The sequence below is a fragment of the Acomys russatus genome, chromosome 24 (assembly GCF_903995435.1).
Source record: "Acomys russatus chromosome 24, mAcoRus1.1, whole genome shotgun sequence".
In the NCBI taxonomy this organism is placed as follows: Eukaryota; Metazoa; Chordata; class Mammalia; order Rodentia; family Muridae; genus Acomys; species Acomys russatus.
In genome coordinates, this window is record NC_067160.1 from 40,576,634 (window position 1) to 40,592,314 (window position 15,681).

Sequence of the window (15,681 nt, forward strand, 5' to 3'; positions counted from 1 at the left end):
AAAAGGAATCCATTATACAAACATATAATTCACAGTCATTTTTAGTGGGTTGTAAACAGTTTGGAATGAGTATAAAATGGGACAAAAATCAAAGTGAGCATTTTGAAATGAAAAAGTGTTTGCTACAAAAGGTCAGTCCCTTTGCTTGGCAAACTATGTAGAAAAGCCTGGGAAAATGCTGATCACACAAGCAATGAGGGGATTTTAGAGCCAACAGCCTCCTTGTTTCTTTAAACAGACATCGGAACCTATAACTGGATCCTGTCAAACAAACGACAGCAAAAAAATATAACAGCTGCCATGAAGTCAAGTTGAGAGATAAAGCTTTTGAGGCTAAAGACCTTCTCAGAAGTGGACTAAAGGTCTTTCTTAAATCTTTAAGCGATGTTATGGATCCCAGGGTATCTTCTGGGCATTAAGTCAAGTATGTAATTTGTGTTTCATTCCTGTCATAGCATTTGTGTGTGTGTGTGTGTGTGTGTGTGTGTGTGTGTGTGTGGTGTTTGAGAAAAAATACAGAAAGGGCAACCTTTTTGTTCATTAGCAACTGCTTGAGACATTCTGAAAGCCAGCTTGTATCTCAACGTCCAGTGTGGAAGACATAAGGTCACAAGCACACAACACACACACACACACACACACACACAGGCTCATGGGTATGTGCCTTCAAGCTTGACCATTTGAGTTAGATCCCTAGGAAGCACAATAGATGGAGAGAGCTGCTTCCTGTAAGTTATCTTCTCATTTCTACAGTCATGCTGTAGCATATGCATTCAGGAATACACAGACACATATACTGGATAATTTGTAAAAATTATGGTAAAAAGCACATAATATAAAATAATTATTTCAAGTGCACATTTCAGTCGTGTCAAGTATATTCAGATTTCTGGGTTACTGATCTCTTGGTACCCTCCTGTGCTAAGCTGTTGGGGCACAGTACCAGAACTGGAACTCTTAAAGAAGCAATGAAGTATCACAGTTTATTATGAATGGTGAATACCGATCTCATTTATGTAATTTTCAAAATTTCAGTTGTATTCACTTACACTCAAAAGCTGTACTTGATGTACAAAAACATATTTAGGGTAGGATTATGCTCTTTTTAATTTTTTTATTTCCAATTTGTTCACTTTTTATCCCAATTGTAGCCCCTTCCCTAGTCTCCTCTGGGTCCCAGGTTCCCTCCCTCATGCCCCTCCATCCCTCCTCTAGTCCTCAGAAAGGGGAACATTCCTACTCTAACATCTGAGAGCCTATCAAGTCTCATCTGGACTGTCTGTATCTCCTTCCTCTGTGGTCTAGCAAGGCTGCCTCTACAGGAGGAAGTGGTCAACATGTGGGGGCCAGAGTTCATGTCAGAACTAGTCCCTACTCCGCATATTATGGGACTGTGCTGCCTATCTACTACATCTGAGCAGAGGGTCTAGGTCCTCACCATGCATCATCCTTAGTAGGTGCATCAGTCTCTGCAGCAACCGCCTCCTCTGCTCTGCTTTGTTGGCGCCATTGATCTGCCTGTGGAGCTCCTGACCCTACAAAACTATCTCTCTCTATATCTCTCTGGCAAGGTCTACGTTGGGTTTCCTATTGAAAACATGTCTTCCCAGGTATCATACAGCTTTGTGACTGAAACAAAACTAAACTTCTCCTGGTCCTATGAGGGGATGAAAGCAGACGAGCATCTGTTTATGATTCAGGGTTTAATATATCAGTTTAAGGCATACATCTTTCTTTTTTTGTCAGCTTTCATAATGGTTTTCTGTCTTGTTACACCCAATCTTTACCCTCAAAGCACTTATCATAGTTTGTGGTTTGTCCAGTTGCTTATTGTCTATTTCTTCTATGATTATTGTTTATAACACGAAGAACAATACACATCTATTGTTTCCTCATGCATCAATATTCATTCTGCCTTTCCAAGAAGAAACTCAACTTGAGAATCCCATTGGACTATTAGGGTCCTCAACTATAAAAGTAAGGCAGAGAGAAGGGGCTGCAGTCTGCAAGTCAATAAGATTCTTTGTACAAAAGTGTATTTAAGTCTACACAGACAATGCCAGAAATGGCAGAACTCACTATATTCCAAGTGGCTGAGGAGGACAACATGGTCAGGTGGTCAAGAGCATAGGGAAACAAATTGAGACAAGGGAATCTACAAAATAAGTCATTTGTCCATTGATTTACAAGGCTTACTTAGCAAATTTTTGTAGGTTATGTACAAAGGTGCCAACATTTTTAATGTAACTAATGCCACTTAGGTGAAGGTGAAAGAAGAACACTCTTAATGCTTATCACTGGGTAGGACTTCTCATGAGACTGCAGATGCCTAAGCATGGTTCTGTCAGATTCAAGCAGCAGGAAAACTGAGAGGATCGCTGAAGCAATGCTGTGGCTGTCTGCCCTCGGCTGTCATGCTTTGTTTTATATCAAATATATGAGAGGTATTTTTAAAAGTACAGCTTGAGTTGTATCAGTGTCTTGAAAAAAAGAAAGAAAGAAAGAAAAGAATCACAAAGGGGAAATGAGGAATGAGCCAAACCCTCTTCTAACAGCCAGTGTGCCCATGTCATGAGGACAGAGGCCATTTCCCCAAGACTGGGAGAGTGAACACAGCTTTCATTAAGTGGGCCTTTCCTAGAACAAGCCCAGCAGCGTTTCTGATGACTGTGCAGTGGACTTTCTTGGCTGGAGGAGCATCTGGCCATTGGAAGGAGTACTCCAGACAAGCCATGCCGAGAGCCTTGGCACTTTTCTCTGCTACTTCCTAGTACCAAGCCTACATCAAATGTCATCAGAAGCCTGTGAAAATATTGGACTTAGATTCACATAAATTATTTCTGTCCTGAGGTGCAATATGCCAAATTTTAGTAAAAACAACATTTTGAGTAAACAGAATTGGCGTATAAATGTAAGAATATTAATCCAACAAAACGGTCATAGAAAATATAATCAAAAGTACACACTTATAAATCTTGCAATGATGTGAGATATTTATCTTGTGTCTTTGAGTTTTTATTGAACATTTCCATGGAGTTCCTTTAAGCTAACACTGCCAAAGTGCTTTGAATTATCAGTTGCTTCGCAGAATTATAAAATGTCTTTGGGTTTCATTAGCGTGCTCGGGAATTATTTTAATAATCATATGTGCGATTAGCGTCTGTTTAGTGCTGGATCTACAAATTCATTTTGAGAGTAAACATTGAGACAATAAAATATAATGCTGTCATGATTGCTCCTGTCAGCAGAAACACCGTCTTACTTTATTAAAAATCATCATGAAAATGCCAGGCGTAGATACAACTCCTATTTATAGACATTTTCTATTCTATGACATTAAGGTATCTGCGCACTGCAAGGCTACATTTAGCAGAGATTTTCATTTTGCCTTAGGTAGACTCACAAATCAGGAGATATAAGCTCTTCTTCCTGTGTGCATACATCTTACTATGCATGGCCTCCCCCAATGGCCTATTTGGATTTTTGGTCTAATATAATAATGCTCACACCGTTGGCACTCGATATTTAGACATGAATGAAGATTTCTTGGAAATGATGGTAGTTTAACTCCTGGAAGTAATAACAGTATTCTCCGTAACCCATTTTGGCTTTAAGTATTTATTAAACAATATTTACTCCTAGGATAGGTATCTATAAATTAAGTAAAATTGCAGCATACACTAAAAACACATTTCTCTCTAAATTCCAATCGGCGTCAGTCCTCACAGGCACTTCTCACGTGCTTACTCTACAGTGAGTGTTTCCAGTTTTCTGGCCCCTCAGTTCTTCCTCTTGTTGTTGCTGTGCTTTTCCCACAGTCCCTGTCTTTATCTGTGTCTTGGCCCACCCGTTCCCCTCTTGTTACTCTCTCATTCCCTACCGATATGGGAATAATAGGTTCCCAAGACTGTCCTTACAGTATAATTAAAGTATGAATTTCTGGGAGTCAGAAATTGCCTGCCGTTTTTATTATGCTTCTATAATAAAGCCAGGTAACACTGAGAGAATTAAAATGGCCTTTTCTCAGCAGAATGCTTGAACATTTTTCCCCTTTGGTTGTATTGTTTTAAGAGAATAGGTGTTAAGAGTGAGAATAGGTTCAGTTATTCCTATTCTCTGCAAACACCTCTCTTTCACTTGATATATATCCCCCTAGATCCTGGAAATATGTTGTAAACTTGTAACAGATGGTGATGAAGCTTCACATTTTTATTTAATACATTAAAAAAAAAAAAGATCCTGCATTTACAGTGTGTATCTTCCAGGAAAAATGACCTTGAATGAATGAAGTCATAGTTCGAAGGAAAAACACTCCACAGATAAACCAGCATGGACATGATGAGTCAATTGGGGTTTGTTCTGTGCTGTTCAGCGAGATAAAATAATTTCAGATGAAAAACAGAATGTTGAAACAGAGGAGTCAAAGGTCATCTTAACACTGGAGGTGTATCTGTTAATTGTTCAAGGAAACCCAGTTAGCTGTAATCCTTACTGAAGAGAATCGTGTGGAAGATGGCGCATCACTATCTGCGAATAGAAATGCTGTTTACTTCACTTGGGTAATGCTGGGGGCTTACCAAAAACTGTTCTGGCACTTGTGCCCGCATGAATGTTAGAGGGTTCTAACACTGTGAGTGCTGATATTTTATGAATGTTTTATCACTGGCTTGGAAACAAGAAGTTTGCAATTGATTCAACAGTAATGTCAGACAGACAAAATATTAAAAAAAATAAAAAACCAAGAACATTAGTGAGAATTGTTAATGTCCCTATTGTAAAAACAAACTGAAGTTAATAAGAAAGCTGATCCTCTTAACCAATTTAACACAAGTCAAGTTCTAATTGCATGGCTTCCCAGAGAAATCAACTGGTATTGTGGACTTGGGCTCTAACTGCTCAAAGGAGTCAGCAATGCTGCATATTTAGTCACCCACCTCTTTTTTCAACAGCTTCAATGCACTGCTTTACAAACCATGGAACTGTGGAATGTTCTCGTTCACACACTGTGTGCAGATGAGAGCCAAAAATTTGATCTGCAAACGAAACAAAGATGAGCTTCATTAAAATCCAAGCCTGCGTTGTTCTTTAATTTGATTCTGCTTCCATAGCCAATACTGAGATCTTCATCTTGCATAGGAATTGATTTTTACTTTAATTTCAAAGTGTCTATGGCAGATGTATATAGTCCGTGCATCCCTTTTTTATGGAACAGAATCTTGATCTCAGGGCAAGAAAACTAACATGGTCATTGATTAGGAGTTACAGTTTCTAAGGGACTGAACACTGCTGCCTATGAAATAGTGCAAAGGAACTGAAGTAGCTCCCATGAAACAATGAAGCTTCCAGTGTTTGGAATCCTGCATGTTTTAGAAATTTATCAGCAGTTTCAGGAATACAGTTTGGTCTGTGTATTGAAGGCATTCATTCTACAGAGGCATTTTATAAGGCAGATAGATACTAGCAAGGGAAGTTCGGTAAAGCAAATGGCTTAGCTTTTCTCCTGCCTCGAATGCTCACCCTTCTGTCAGATTTAAGCAACACCTTTCTGACAAGTCTCTGCTCAGTTCTTGCCAGTGTCAAGCTTGGCATCTCTATCAAAACAGGCTCCCTGAACAGCAGTTCCCCAGACTATTCCTCATGGTCAAAGCGGCTCAGCAACAACAACTTAAACAAAGTTAAACAGACTTTAAGACACATATTAAAGTGATTTAAAGTGCTTTTATTTGTTAGAGCCGTGACATGTGAGTTTCTATAAGAGGGTGGAAGAGATAATATTCTTCCAATGCATTTTGTTAACAACCTTTTGTTTCAGAGGGCATCTCTCTGAACTCATGGTGTTCAGAGTGGCCTCTGAGATCCTAGCCCTTCCCTTTCATTTAGAATAAGACAGATGCTTCCTCGAGCAGCATTTTTGCACTTATGAGTAATGGAATTGTGGCTTGGATCTAAGCTTCCTTCTGAAGATTCATTTATTGAAAGTGCTGTTCCCCAGATGGGGGTGCTATTGAGAGGTGATTGGATCAGGAGGCCTCTGATTTGATCAAAGGATGAATTCATTACCAGATACTTACTATAGTTCTTTCCAGCTACCTCTCAAACATTGGTGCCATTCAATCCCATTTTCTATACTAATATCTCTACTTTATTTGAGGATAGGGCTTATCTTCATTTGACATTTTGGACCCATGTTGACTATGTAGTTTGTTTGTTTTTTAAATTTGTTTAGAATTCAAATCCAGCAGAGTCAGAGTGATGCAATTGCTATGGATCTCCAAGACCCAGACAATGTTTAATACGTAACAAAAGTTCACTAAAAGAGTTTTGAATTGTTAATGGAGGTATTGTAGAAAAATTTACATATAAAGAAATGTGGAGAAAATATATAGTTGTACAAAGCAAGATGCTAAGTGACAAAGTATTTTGAAGATGAAGAAACTGAGTTCTCAAAGAAGTTGGATTGTCATCTATTACTTAGGAAAATGTAGTGGGTATGCTGGCAAAACTAACATGGAGGGAATCAAGTTAGGATAATTCACTACTAATAACAAACTCAAATGTGGAAATATGTCTGTTTACATAAGAGACAGGAAGAAGATAAACTCAAAACCCAGATAATATGAAGAAATGGCAAACAATTGTATCTGCTTGAACACTTGATGAAGTAACAGAGACTTGTTCCAAAAGGTGAGCATCCCTATAATAAAGAGTGACATAACTATTACCTAAGAAAAACTGTCTATGACTTCAGATCAAACATTTTAAGTTGGCTAGAGGTCACAGCCACGAAACATTACTACAACATGTAAACCTATTAGTAGACTGGGCCATTTACACCTCTTGCACAAATGTTGATCGGCTTTTTTATCCACACAGCAACGAAGCAGGTACTTCAAGTTGCAAAACTTAAAACTGGGATTTCTTTAATATTGTAGGGTTGATGTGCCAGGTGTCATGAGAGGTGTTGCGTGGTAACCAGCTTTATCCATGAAAGACTTCCCAGAGAATGGCTAAGTCCTCAGATGTAAGTAGGACTTGAGTAAAAAGACAAGAGAGGGACACTAGGTACATTTGGAGAGATGGAGAACACAATGTACCAATACTTGGGAGAATGACAATATGACCAAGGTGCCTCACTCAGGAAAAAATTCGTGGCTTATTGAAATCTTGATGAATTGAGCTTGAAAAGGAGTTGAAGATTGTATTTTGAAGTGTTTTGTGTTTTGTCAACTAGCATCATTTATTTGACAGACACTAATGATCTCCTATAAGTCCTTCCTTAATAAGTCCTTTCTTGCTCTTAGAATTCACTCAGGCCAGCCAAATGGCTCAACAGGCAATAGCACTCAGTGCCAAGCCACCTAAGCAAAATCCTCTGGCCCACATGCTGGAAGTAGAGAGCAACTCCTGAAAAATTTCCTCTGACCTCTACACACCAAAAAAGTAGCATGCAGAGACCCACATACATATGCGTTCATGTGCATACAAAATCAATCAATAGAAATGTAATCGAATTCATAAGGCATAACACAAGACTGATCATGACCAAAATCTACATCCCTGCATATAAAGCAGACCTGCCCAGACAAGCCTGTTCTTGGTCACATGTGCCACACCCTCACTGTTAGAAGCCTTACATGTTGCAAAGTTTTGTTTGTTATTCAGCAATAGCTCATTGATTCAACTTCAGCTGGAGTTCAAGTTTATGGTGAAACATGGCTTAGCCTGTCCTACTGGCAGGACATGAAAACTGAGAAAGACAAAAAATTAGCCACAAGTAAGGAAGTATATGCTCAGCTTTAATTTAGTGTATGGAGAGATCACAAAGGAAGTTGTTTACACCTTAGCATTTATGCTTGCTAAGCCTTACAAAACACTATGACATTTCTTATTCTGTGTTTTCAAGTTTACCCAAAGCAATTCAGTAAATATTAGCAAACACCTAGCATATTTTGAGTAGTGTAGAGAATGCAAAGTTTCATTCGCTTACTCACTCACTCACTCACTCACTCACTCACTCACTCACTCACTTACTCAGTATCTAAAACATGCCAGAACTAGCCTGGAACTAGCTTTAGCCTTAATGTATACTTCCTACAGGACTTTCACAGCAGTTACAGCAAAATGTGATTTGTGCAAATACAGTAAACACTCAGGGTTATTTACTATGTACTTATACTAAGCCAGGCCTGGTTCATACAGATACTGCATGGCAGTCTGACAAATACATTCTAAGTTCAAAATCTTTTATGCTAGGCTGTCTATCCCAAGTTGTGAGTGCTGGACACATGAGCAATGAGCACATATAGACAGCAAACAGACTCGGTTGGTTAAATATGTCTATGTGTGTATATACAATATATGTATATACTTCCCTGTGAGTTACTTTTCTGTTATTGTGATAAAACCCTATGAACAAAGCAAATCACAGAAGAATGAATTGGTTTGGGGTTTCAGTTCCAGAGGGTTCATGTCCATGAAGACATGGACACATGGCAACAGCCACAGGTCAGCAGGCATGGCAGCACGAGCAGGGAACTGAGAACTCACAGCTCAAATCTCGAGAATAAAGCAGAGAGAACAACAGGGATGGCAAGACTCTCAAGCTCTCCAAGTCCTCTTCCAATGACACACTCAGGCCAACAAAGCTGCCTCTCCTAAGGTTCCCCGGATAGTACCACCATTTGGGGCTGAGTGTTCAAATAGATGAGCCTATGGGGTGATCCCCATTCAAATCACCACAACAGTACCACACCACGATAATAACAACTTAAAAGTGGATTCTGAATTTGGGAGGGTTGGTGAGGGAAAGGGCAGGATGGCGGTGATGCAGACAGAGTGCTTGTATTTTAAATGAAAAAAAAAAATTCCAAAAATTAAAAAAGAAAACATCTCATGTTAAAGAGTGTGTTTTGTGAACCCTTAAGCACCAGAACTTGCCAATGCAGTTCTTAACAGAATCCATTTGCTTTCCTGCTACTGTTTTGACTGTGCACCATGACCCAAGATTGCCGCCTAGCCCTGTAAGAGAGCGTTGACCTACCCAGGTCAGGAACAGATCAAAAGTCATGTTTTGAGTAGTTCCTGTTGACTATAAGTTGTTTTTTTCTCTATTGTAAAGGTGGAAGTAGAAGAGGAAACATTACAACTTGTGGATCATTTGAATATTTTACATATTTATCCTGATGATCAATCTTCATTGCACTGACAGTAGTTACTATTATCATAGTAATTAAAAGGAAACCTGAGTCATAGGGACTGAACTGTTGTTCATGGTCACAAGAAATTGGGCTCTGAGCAGCAGAAGATGAAAACGAATCAGAAGAAGACTCATGACCCAGTGGGTATGAGAAACAGATATGGAGTGTAACAAAATCCACCAGGCAGTGGCAACCTCTGCCTTTGCTTTGTTGTTCTTGTTGAGAAAGCATGAGAGGTTGGAGAACAGGGATAGGAACGTGGAAGTGAAATTAAGGTTTTTAGGTGCAGCAGAATGGTGGTACAGACACCATGATAAGCCTTCCTTGGGTTTTGACAACTTCTAAGACACAGGCAATTGTAAAGTAAAGCAACCTTAAGAGAAATTTAACAATGAAAAAACAGATGGTTGTGGTCAAGCTTTGTAAAGATGATGAAGAGATGGCTTAGACAGATGAGAATATAGGACATGGCATTTAGTCTGGGTAGATAAGAGAAAACTCTCTGCAGGCATTTTTTGACTGCTGAATGGGAGAGGATGCACGCTACTGGCTATCCTGGGTAGTCATCTGGGAGTAAAGGAAGTATACTATCACCACTCTCTTAGATGTGCAGGAAAATGGGTTTCCCATAGAAAAATCTATCCTTCTCCCATTGCAAATACTCCCTCAGAAGTAAACCAAAACAAAGCAAAACAACATCCCCAAACCTAAATGTTTTACATTTCACAAGATAGTGTTTGAGTCCAGCAGTCATTAGCAAAACTAATATTTCTCATATTGCTCATATTGTCCTTAAGATTTACAGTCTTCACTCAAGAATGTGTGTCTCTGAAGTACAGGATCTCAGTGTGTACATGATCCAACAATGTCCAAGGCATTCCTATGGCTCAAACTGGGGCCTCCTTCAAGAAAGTTAAAATCCAGATGTTGAGGGATTGAGGACAGTAGCATCTCTATAGATTTGAGTTTGCCTAGAGGTAGGCGCTGAGTACCTCACAACCCCTTCTGAATTGGTTATATGGGATGAATGGGTGACCAGAGCAACTCTACTTTGAAGAAACTGGTGAGTGGAACATATGCACCCCAGGACTTTACAAATGCCAGTCCCAGCAACTGCATCCTTTCCATGGCACTCAGACGACCCAAGTCCTACATTACAAAGGTTCACTCCTACCCTTCTTGATGGCATTTCTTCAAGTTGTTTGTTTGTGTGTGTGTTTGTGTGTGTGTGTGTTTGTTTCTTTGTTACTATTATACATGTGACTACAGCATAGATATAGCACTTCCCATGAGCTTGCAAGAGAGAAGATAGAATTACAATATAAAAGGCCACGATACACAAAACAGCTCAGGGGGATCCACCATTCCAGAAAGCACTGGTCAGGAAGCAAATTGTATACATCAAGTCTCTGTGAAAAGACACCCAGAATAATTAGGGCATAAGTGAAAAATGGAGCTGAATGAGCAATATGAAACTATACAACACCTTGTGCTCCTAGACTCTATCATACCCCACACACCTCGAACTAGTCAGTTAAATAATCAGAAAATTTGCAGTCTTACATATATAGCTTGTTCAAGTTTCTATGAATTGCAACTTAAAAAAATATTCAGCATGACACTAGCCTTCGACATAAATAATTAATTACTTATCTCAGATGGTTGATGAAACAACTTTGCAAAGTGAAAAATCATATCAAAACAATATCACATAGAGTGATATAAAATAATATCACCAAGTTTAAGGGTAAAATTTAGACTTGCCTCCCATCTGCAGATCTGACCAAGTCCAGAGTTTGGACATAGCAAGGAGGACCTTTACATTATAGGAAAGTATTTGACTTTCGGTCTTAAAATAATGTAGACAAGGGAAGGAAAAGAGGAGAACTTGTGTTCTCTTGGCGAGCTTACATGACCAGCTTTGCCCCTAAACCCCGTGCTTGTTGCCTGGCACACCATTAAGGATTATTTCTGCTTTCCTCCTCCTTATGGATAGTCAAACATGGGAGACTTCCCAGCACCCCGAGATCCTAACTCCCCACCTACATTCCCATCTGTGGGCTCACTGCTAATCTTTGCTTCCTGTCTTAACAACTTTTGTTTTGTATTTAGAAAAGGCCTCTTGCCCGAGGTGTCAATATTTTTGGAATCCTCTGCAAACGTCTCTGGCCTTGGCAAGTGTGATCATTATATCTCCACCCCACTGCTGCGGCATTTATACCAAGGGTGGCAGGCAACACATTGTTTGGAGAAAATCCATTTTCTGTGATTTTTTTTTTTCATTGAAAGCATCTTTTGGTGAGAAAAATAAATAGACCTTCCACATGACTGCATTTATAAATCATGTTGTTTACATAATGAATTAGAGTTTAACTAGGGAATGGTGGGTTTTAATCTTTAAGCTCTCAAGCTTTTGACCCACTTAGTTAGTTCACCAGCGTAACCAGGTTAAGTCTCCCCGACTACAAATTAGCTCCATTCTCCCTGCTCACTGCTGTATATATATATATATATATATATATATATATATATATTTTTTTTTTTTGACAAATTATGGAAAGAACACCGAGTAATGGGATCTTTGTCAGTTAGATTCCAAATGAATCAAACCTATGAGGAGAACTACTCAATACGTGCAGTTAAATGTTCAAATAATGTGACAGTGTTACCATCCTTTACCTAGAAGACAGTCTCCACACACTTTTCAAAATGATGTTCTGTTCTCAGGAGGGTAAGCCACCCCACAGAGAATGACACTTTGTGAGGAATAGGGGGGCGGGCAGGAAGTAATAACAGCAAGCCAGACTGCCCAGCTCAGAAGCAAAGGAGATGATGACCATGGAAATTTGGTGTAGTTGTTGAGGTGATCAGATGCCAGCAATTGAGAACATACACACTGTGTTTATATTAAGAAAAGGGATGTTTATCTAAAAGATTGAGGATTAGAGGTAGAACGAACACAATGAACAGAGTCTAGGGACTAGACATTGAGATCAAAATTCTCGAGATATCACGAAACATGAAGCCAGAGAAACCCCATGTTTATGTACCATCACCAACACTACCCTTAATATAGAAACTTCAAATTATTAATTACATTAGTTTCAGCAAAGGATGCTTCAGTGACTGAGATCATGCAATACAATATATACCAAGAAAGAAAACATGTAGCTCTCTTTACTTTCATAGAAGGTTACATTCACTCTGAATTTTTCTCCCACCAAAATGTCGCATACAGGCAGATAATTTTCAATATGCTGATATAAGGTAGATGAGGGGACAAAAGAAAGTGCAAATAATATTCTTATGTAATTTTAACAGTTTAGATGAATTCTTTAATTTCTTTTTCTTTTCCTTTTATTTACTTTATCTTTCCCGTCCCCCTCTAAACCTTCTCAAATACTCATCCTTGCTATTTTTCAAATCCATGGCCTCCCTTTTCATTAATTGTCATGATATCCATATATGTATATGTATATGTATTTCTAAATATAACCTACATAGTTGGTATAATGCTTCTTGTATGTGTGTCTTGGGGCTGACCACTGGGTACTGGATAACCAATCAGTGTGCTCTTCTCTGCGGAACATAATTCTTCCCACATTCAGCATTCCTTAGCTGCCTACAGGTCTCCATGTAGTGTTGAGACCTTGTGGACCGGCCTCTATGTACGTTGACATGTCTATTGGTGTCATCCTTGTTCAGCTCATGTTTAGACCATGTCACTGTTCATTTTGTGTCTCTCTTTCAGCTCAGTTCTTACATCTGCCTCATGTTCTTCTCTTCAGACACAATATGACATGTTAACTCAGCACTCAGAACTGTCTCTAATCCTTACTGAGTCTGTATGGAGACGTGGGTGATTTGAGTGAGCACTTGACTGGAGTGTATGTCTGTTTGGAATGCAGACATCTGCCTAGTGCTGAAAGATGACTGTCCTATCATATATCATATATCTTCTCAGTGCTTAAGTTTCCTGTGAGGCTTCATGCCTTTGATTAAAAATCCAAGCTACTGCTTTTTGGTATATAAATATAAAAACATTGAGCTGAATTTCTGCCGAACCTCTAGTGTACAGTAAACCTCTAATTGCCTTATGACATTTTTACATAAGAGACAAGCATAAGAAAAAAAAAACCTGATGCTTTCAACTTTCAAGTGTTTTAGATTGTAAACAAGTAAGCATTTCCAAGGGTATGTATGCATGCTTCCACTTGTTCACTCATGTTCTTTTTGCTTCATTAAATCTAATAGTTCAACAAGCTAGGGTAGACAATCACAACCCCCACGGTGGGAGGATTGGCCTGGAGGTTTGCCTAGACAATTCAGAGATCTCCAGTCTGGTGCATAGACTAGAGTCTGCAGATTCCATTGGAAGATGGACAGCTGGCTGTAGTGGCAGTAGCATCCTTTGACAGGAGCAGACTAAGGGTGAGGTTCAGTGAGAGCTAGTGGCCACCCAGATGGAACTGTAGTGTTCTTGCCTGCTATGTTTTCCTTCTTCCATTTTTTGGCTTCTAAGCAGTGTCTGCTTCCCACAGGTCCATGGTGGGTGTCCTTATATGAGGCCTCTGTTCACTGAAGCTTGCATGGAAGAGATCCCAACTGTGCTTTTCTCTGACTGGTGAAATGAGCCCTTCTGAGAGAGTTCAGGAGCCAGGGAGGAAATTAGTATCTTCAACCCACCAACCCAATAGGACAGTGAGCATGGAATTCTGTATTTGTTTTCGTTAGACAGCGACTTTGTCTTAAACTTCTCTCCTTCTGCTTGTACAAAATATTTCCCCCTTTGCACATGCGCAAACCCTGAATCACAATAGCAGAGAGAATGGTACGTTTGTATTGAAAATTTTTTCATACAGTATATCATTTCATCCATTCAAAAGCCCACTCAAGCTTTTTTCAATGTCTTTACGATTGGAATAGTAAAAAGGCTCCACCATCACACAGCTTATAAACATAAATGGAAAAAGGAAAACAAGCTCATTAAAACATCAGATGAAGTGAGAAACAGATAAGCAAAGGCAGAGTTGGTGTAGCCAGGGGAGATATCTCAGAACCAATGTCCTTTGAGAGGACTGAGGAGCATGAACACACAGGGACACAGAAAATACACAGGGTTGCTGGAGAAGGCTGTGGGTTTAGAGGGTTGAGTGGCTGGCAGAGGGTGACCAGTAAGCAGTGCAGTGCTGATAAAACTGAAAAGACAGCCTGGAAGTCAAAGCACGTGGAAACACACAGATCACAGAAGGGCACTGAACAGAACTTTAAATATGGTTTTATGCTAAGGAATTGGAGACTGTTGAGCAGAGGGTAACATGGTACAATTTATATCCCTAAATGATTCCTTGGAGCAGTTGTTCTGTAGAGACTAAATTTAAGAGGGTCAAGAAGAGAAGCAGTGAGGCCAGGAAGGGGGCTGGTGAAATATTTCCCAGGGAAAGGACAGGACTTGGATAAGGATGGTAATAACGGAAGTGACTAAAAGTGGTTTAATTTAGAATATATTTTTAGGCAGGATTTGCTGATGGAAGTGAAAGAGACAAAGTTAGAGTGGAGGGTGACTCCAGCTGGCACATGGCTGTGGTATTTCCTGAAATAGAGAACACGTGGGAGCCAGGGAATCAAGGGTTGCTCTGGATAAATTTGAGATGTCTACCAGGCACCCAAGAAGATGTCAAATAGACATTTGAATATGCAAGTCTGGAGTGTGAGGCTGACGTTTTAGGTTTGGAGAATATCAACCTATAGATGGAATTAGAAGCCACAGGGATGGAACATTTCAGCCCCAGAGTGTTTGAACAGTGTCCAGTAGTTGGAGAATATGAAGAATAGAGAAAAGAAAGCCAAGAATCGAGGATGAAGCAAAGAGCAAGAGCTACCAAAGAGGTGCCCATTGACCTGAGTTTTACCGTGAGGGAATAAGAACCTTTAGAAAACCATGACTCTAAGCACAGGAGCCCATGTCTGGCCTCATCCTTTCCTAGTGTCATTCTAGGTATTAACTATTCATGATGGACAGAGATGATAAGATGGTGTCTGAAAATTCACAGCCCATAGTTTAAAAGGATGAGGCGTGACATAATAGCTTTGGGAACAGAAGTAGGAATTCATGGGAGGGAGGAAAACAAGGATAGTTTTATGGTCAAGGTGTAAAAGAGAATCAGAGTGGGAAAAAATAAGATTCAAGGTAAAAGAGGCTTTGCATAGCAGGATAAGTGCAGCCTCTTCCTCTTGTGTCTATTTGCATATATTTCATTACTATACTTATGCATTACACACTTCTAGTCACCTAATCCACACATTAGTGAATCAGAGCTAAAAGTGAGCAAGAGGAAATATTTTTACAAAAGTAATTGATTTAAATATAAAGTGACATGGTCAGTTGACATTGGAGGAAATAAACCTTAGTTCACTTCTCGAGTTTTAAATGATTGATAAGGGTAGACACTTGCTCAGCAGAGAGTGTTTACTAGCAGAGGGA

The 15,681-nt window shown here is 39.5% G+C and overlaps 1 protein-coding gene across 1 annotated transcript in view; it reads right to left on the reverse strand.

Moving 5' to 3' along the window:
- The window catches only part of Arhgap15 (Rho GTPase activating protein 15), a 594,474-nt gene that overhangs the window by 220,855 nt on the left and 357,938 nt on the right, over positions 1-15,681 (reverse strand). The window contains exon 10 of the mRNA XM_051166277.1: positions 4,935-5,033. Coding sequence (XP_051022234.1) covers positions 4,935-5,033 — 99 coding nt within the window. The remainder of the gene's footprint in view (positions 1-4,934; positions 5,034-15,681) is intronic.